The sequence below is a fragment of the Ranitomeya imitator genome, chromosome 2 (genome assembly GCF_032444005.1).
Source record: "Ranitomeya imitator isolate aRanImi1 chromosome 2, aRanImi1.pri, whole genome shotgun sequence".
NCBI lineage: Eukaryota > Metazoa > Chordata > Amphibia > Anura > Dendrobatidae > Ranitomeya > Ranitomeya imitator.
Genome location: NC_091283.1, coordinates 624,082,726 through 624,088,725, shown reverse-complemented (window position 1 = coordinate 624,088,725; position 6,000 = coordinate 624,082,726). Strand labels below are relative to the sequence as shown.

At 44.4% G+C, this 6,000-nt stretch overlaps 1 protein-coding gene across 1 annotated transcript in view; it reads right to left on the bottom strand.

Annotated features, from left to right (window-relative positions):
- Positions 1–710: 710 nt before the first annotated feature.
- Positions 711–6,000, bottom strand: part of LOC138665232 (mitochondrial dicarboxylate carrier-like) — a 40,708-nt gene continuing 35,418 nt past the window's right edge. Inside the window, exons 8-11 of the mRNA XM_069752529.1 lie at positions 4,271–4,363; positions 1,787–1,864; positions 1,648–1,704; positions 711–1,533 (exon numbers count right to left, since the gene is read on the bottom strand). Coding sequence (XP_069608630.1) covers positions 1,432–1,533; positions 1,648–1,704; positions 1,787–1,864; positions 4,271–4,363 — 330 coding nt within the window. The 3' untranslated portion in view covers positions 711–1,431. The remainder of the gene's footprint in view (positions 1,534–1,647; positions 1,705–1,786; positions 1,865–4,270; positions 4,364–6,000) is intronic.

Sequence of the window (6,000 nt, the reverse complement as noted above, 5' to 3'; positions counted from 1 at the left end):
CTCCATCTTCTCCTCACCTGTGCGGTCTCACGAGAGAATCGGATCACAGTAGCACAACGCTCAACCCACGCTCGCAGCAGAGAAGCCGAGAGTCATTTGCACATAGCATCCAACTGTCTCACATGAAAAAATTATCAGATGCTATACGCTAGTGTGAGTGAACCCTTAGTGCGTGTGTAACAAGGAGTATGACGTGTGTATCATGGGATGTGTGTGCGTATGTAATATGCAATGTGTGTCACAAATTATGTGAAGTATGTGTAGAAAATTGGTAGCACAGGCAAGAGTTCGTAGGTATCAAAGCTCATTCATCAGGCAATTGGATCGGTCATGTCTGTGCCCAGCAGCACATCACCCGGTGAACACCGGACACTTACTTCCCTTAACATGATCATGTACGAGGACCGAGCCAATGTATTAGCGACTGTTCTGTCTCCATCGTTCCTTGTCAGCCTGTGAAAATAATCTGGTCAAGAAGCACTGAACAACTTGAATATAGTCAGTCGATCTGCGCTCATGTAACGGTCTGAATAAATCAGCCTGTATAAATGTGACCTAAATGTTTCTGTGTGATAAAACAATATATTAGCATTTGGGGCCCATCTGTAATTTTTGCCAGGGGCCACACTTGGTCTAAAACTGACCCTGTGAAGAGAAGAATATTTATCACTTAACCTGGGGAAATCCCATAAATCAATTTGCATAAGAAGTATCGTGACCGGTAATAAAGACCGTTAATTTTATTATTTTACAGTAAAATACGGATATGGATTTGAATATCACTATTGTTTCCACCAATGGTGACATTAACCAAAAGTTTACCAAATCACAAGTGCTTCCCATTAATACATTCATTATCCTACCTAATTATAAAACACAAAATTACGGAGGAGACAATTACTCAGCCAACGCATGTATCCAGTGAACCCGATCAGCAGGTCAGGACATTATAAAACGCATCACGAATTACTGTATTGATCCAAAGGAGCATATTCCATATTTGCTTCCATTGTTTCAAGTCTCCTGGACAGATACAAGTTAACTGATTATTGACTTCTGCGGCTATGTGTGTCTACGGCACCTAAATCCAGGTCTAGTGACCAGGTCTGGGTTGTTGGCTCATGTCAACCTTATTTCATATAAAAGGATTTCTGGAAAGTTTTTTTTAGTAGTGGTATCTCGGAAGGTACATTGATGATCACATTGTATTTAATCTACGCTCTAGTTGCCTGGAGAGGTCTTCTCTTTCGCAAGAACAGTCCTGTTATAAACCAATCTGTTCCATTTCTTCGGGATCGACTTCACTGACACCGATCCCATCTCCCCGCACGAAAACAATGATACGGGGAACGTTGTTGGTCCACATGTCCTGCTCAGTAGTGGCTGCAGGATGACAAGTATGTAGGATCAGGCATGATCCCACAACCAATATTACGCAGGAACACGGACTCCAAAATATTTCCGTAGCTGCTCCAAGAACACAAACGTCAAAACAGTGTGAGGGACAAGTCTGATTCCGGCTGGAACAAGACCCTGTGACCAAAAAAAAAAAATAGCTGGTTAGAAAACCTTGAACATCACGTTTCACAAATAAAGATAATTTCACATCACGATTAATAATTAATTCTCCCCAGATTTTTTCATCACCTTATAAAAGGCCAGAGGCCCCAGCTTTGCAGTCTCCATTGCGCAGTGTATGACCCCCTAAAAGGGTGTGAAGAGAAGAGGTTACAATTGAGCAAAACAAGGTATAAACCAATTGCCTGTACAAAGACACAGGTCTTACCCTATATTCCCCCTTGGAATTCATCAGTCGTGTTTTCAGGACGTCCAGGGGCTGACATAGGAATGTAGCACACCCGCCCTACATTGGACAAAAGGTGGATTAGCAACTATTACTTTAGCTTCTTATCTAGTAACTGAATTTATTTCATATTGGGGTTCTACAGATAAAATCTTCATCATCGGTTAAAGAAAATCGGAGCTGGGGTTGCTTAAAGGGTTATTCCCACAACTGCATTATTCTTCACAAAGCCCAGGAAATGCAGACTTAGCCCTTCTGTGCATTCAGCTTGACACAGCAGAATGAGTGGTCCTGTTCTTATCTGCTAAAAATATATTTCCTAGAAGCCCTTGTTTCTCCTCAGTGCTGCAGAACCCACCCCAAAAAACACACACACACTTCTGTGTGCCCCTGACTAGACACACTTCTCTGAGTTATCATCAAGCTAACCAAGTGTAGAATTCGCCTTGTGCTTCTGTGCTCTCTGTACAAAGCCCTGCCTGAAAATGTTATCATCTATTTACATCTGTATGACTGCCTGCATGGTTTCACATCATTAGCTGATTTTTTGCAAAGCTCAGATGTCCTGCCCTCTTCCACAATGCAGTGCAGAGCTGTGTTTGTTGTCTGCTGTAGACAGATTGGTGATGTGAAACTGCAAATGCTGCTCTATTGATGCATCGAGCTGAGGATAATCCTCTGCCATAAGCACCAAAAGAGAAACATTTGCCATTTCACATCACTGGTCTTTCAGGTGCAGGCAACAAAAACAATACAACTAATCTCAGTTCATCTATAGAGAGCCCACACCAGCAGTATATCCACCTACTGCATCATATCCACATCTATACAGAGCCCCTACTGATGTATATCTGCCTCTATACAGAGACTCCTCCTGCAGTATATTCTCCTCTATATAGACTCCTCTTGTATTATCTATTCACTCTCAGCTCCTATACAGCGATCCCCATCCAAACATTCATTCATTCTTTCAACTCCTCTTTACAGAGCCTCATCCTGCAATATCTCTCTCCTTTCTTTCCTTTTATATACAGCCCATCCTGTAGTATGTAATTCCTCTGAGCCCCCTGTATACATCCCCATCTTGCAGTACATCTCTCCTCTCAGCCCACTCTATATAAAGCCTATCCTGTATTATATCTCTCTTTTCTGTGCTTTCTATACACAGCCCATCCTGTAGTGCATAATTCCTCTGAGCACTCCTGTATATACAGCCCATTCTGCATTATATTTATCCTTTCTGTCTCCCCTATATACAGCCCATCCTGTATAACATCTCTCCTCTCATCCCCCTGTATACAGCCCCATCCTGCAGTACATCATTCCTCTTAGTTACCACAGCGGCACCGCTGCTTCCTGTTATGAGCTCTCAATATAAATAAGGAGGCACTGCCCCTTCCAGTGACGACATCTCTCACAGTAGAAGCTCCATTATAGACACAGCACAGCTATGTTGGCAGGATACCAGCCAAAAGATCCACCAGAGCTCTTCAAACTACAGGACAGTTTCAATGACAACTGTAAGATAAATAGAGCCTGTAGGGGCCTCCTTCCCGGGGAGATATGTGCAAAACAAGGCAGATTGAAAAATGGGTTAAATTAGCCCAAATTAATAGATATGTGTGTACACTGTTATAAAACCACAATGTGACATGGAGAATAACCCTTTCTACAGCAGCCTTTCTACTATACCCTCAAGATAACACTTCAGGTACCAATTACTGCCACAGGCCATGTTATTGCAGGAGTATTGTGTAAACCAATATCAATGTTCAAGCCTGCAAGGATCTGACCAGTGATGTGGATGGGCACCCAATGTCCCTAATGACAAGTGTGAACAAGGCCAAAGAATGGGCAGAAAACGTCGGCACACAGTAGGACAGCTGCACATAACGCACTGCTGGAGTCCAAGCGCGGGACCAAAAAGTTTTCTAACATTCACAGGACACAAAGGGTCTTAAATATATTGCACCTGGTGTTTATCCTTTAATACGGTCTTCAAGGACTTAAATATAGATGGCCTACTCTCAGGAGGTAGTCCTTACTACCGGGCGCCATCTGATCACTAGAATGACAGGTCCCTTTTATTGTTTACACAGGCACAGGAGCTTATCCGTAGAGGGGGCTATAGCTGCTAAAAGTCATGGGATATGGACCACCACCTATTTACAAAGGATAGGCAATTTTTTTTTTTTTTTACTTTCCACTCTTGGCCGCCAGCAGACAATCGGGGAACCTATGGCTAAGTTTGGTGTATGTGCAGGGAGCTTTCCGTTCGGAGAAGAAGAGTCACAAGACATTGAGAAATAAGAAGAGTCCGATATGCTAATGGGCTTTCAGAGTTGAAAAAAGAGGCCCTAGGGTAGAAATGCTGGAAAATAAAGCAATACCTGTTACCTACAGACACTGGAGATCAAAGTACATTAAAGCGGAGGGGGGGGGGGGGGAAAAAAAAAAAAAACTTACTGCAATAGAACTGGCCAAAAAGTGCGTGAGTATGTTGTCAGACATGACGCCCGTGTTCAGGACCAGCTGTTTTGCCTGATCATAACATGCCAGCTGTAAGACAAGTAGAGTTCAGAATGAAAAACTCATCACAAGTACGGTAATCAGATGTTTCTAGAAGCTACTGGAAGGGGGAGATACTTTTTTTGAAGAAATGCAAAAAGTGGTAGGGAGAATTTAACCCCGTCTAGACCACCCCACATAGCTTAAAGGACGACAGGCAAAGTTGCTTTGTGCTATTCGCTATTACGCAGATGTGCCAATACTTTATCGTGTCGGGGAACTAAAATCATCAGTAATGCCCGTTTAGGCAGCACTCAGACTGAGCAGCGGACAGAATGAGAGAACACTATTTGGGGTAGGTTACAAAGTAAAAAATAATAATATTCGTTAGAATTGTGCATTCCAAAAAAGGTACTGCTTCTAGCATAACGGTCCCAAGTAATGTAAAATTAAAGTTAATGGAAGCTATCCTCTATCCATGGGAGGTCTTCCCTATCACTGGGGCTCTGACTGAATGGAACGGTGGTCAATCATGCATACGGACGTGCCATTCATTCTTTATAGAAGAGCTGAAAACCACCCGAACACAGCGCTCGGCCATCACCAGCAGCCACATTAAGAAGGACCAAAGCGACAGTGCGCATGATGGACCATGCTCCATTTACATCGGGATCCTCATACCGAGGTTTTTGAAATCAGTGGGGGATCCTGTGCTCTGACCCTCAGCAATCAGAAATGTCCTAATTTAAGAATACACCTTTTAAGAGAATCTGCAGGTTTTCACTATGTAATCTGAGATCAGCATGATGTAGAGACCCTGATTCCAGTGACGTGTCACTTTCTGGGTTGTGTTTTGCTGTTTCAATATCAGAAGTAGATTATCACTAGAGAACTAGGTATCTCCTGCCTCTTAAGGTACCGTCACACTAGACGATATCGCTAGCGATCCGTGACGTTGCAGCGTCCTCGCTAGCGATATCGTCCAGTGTGACAGGCAGCAGCGATCAGGCCCCTGCTGGGAGATCGCTGGTCGGGGAAGAAAGTCCAGAACTTTATTTCGTCGCTGGACTCCCCGTAGACATCGCTGAATCGGCGTGTGTGACACCGATACAGCGATGTCTTCGCTGGTTACCAGGGTAAACATCGGGTAACTAAGCGCAGGGCCGCGCTTAGTAACCCGATGTTTACCCTGGTTACCATCCTAAAAGTAAAAAAACAAACACTACATACTTACCTACCGCTGTCTGTCCTCCAGCGCTGTGATCTGCTCTCCTCCTGCTCTGGCTGTGAGCGTCGGTCAGCCGGAAAGCAGAGCGGTGACGTCACCGCTCTGCTTTCTGGCTGCCCGGCGCTCACAGCCAGACCAGAGAAGCAGAGCGCCGAGGACAGACAGCGGAAGGTAAGTATGTAGTGTTTGTTTTTTTACTTTTTAGGATGGTAACCAGGGTAAACATCGGGTTACTAAGCGCGGCCCTGCGCTTAGTAACCCGATGTTTACCCTGGTTACCGGCATCGTTGGTCGCTGGAGAGCTGTCTGTGTGACAGCTCTCCAGCGACCAAACAGCGACGCTGCAGCGATCCGGATCGTTGTCGGTATCGCTGCAGCGTCGCTATGTGTGACGGTACCTTTAGGCCAACTACACCCCTACTACTGATTGGCAGCTTGGTCATTAGACATTGTACACACG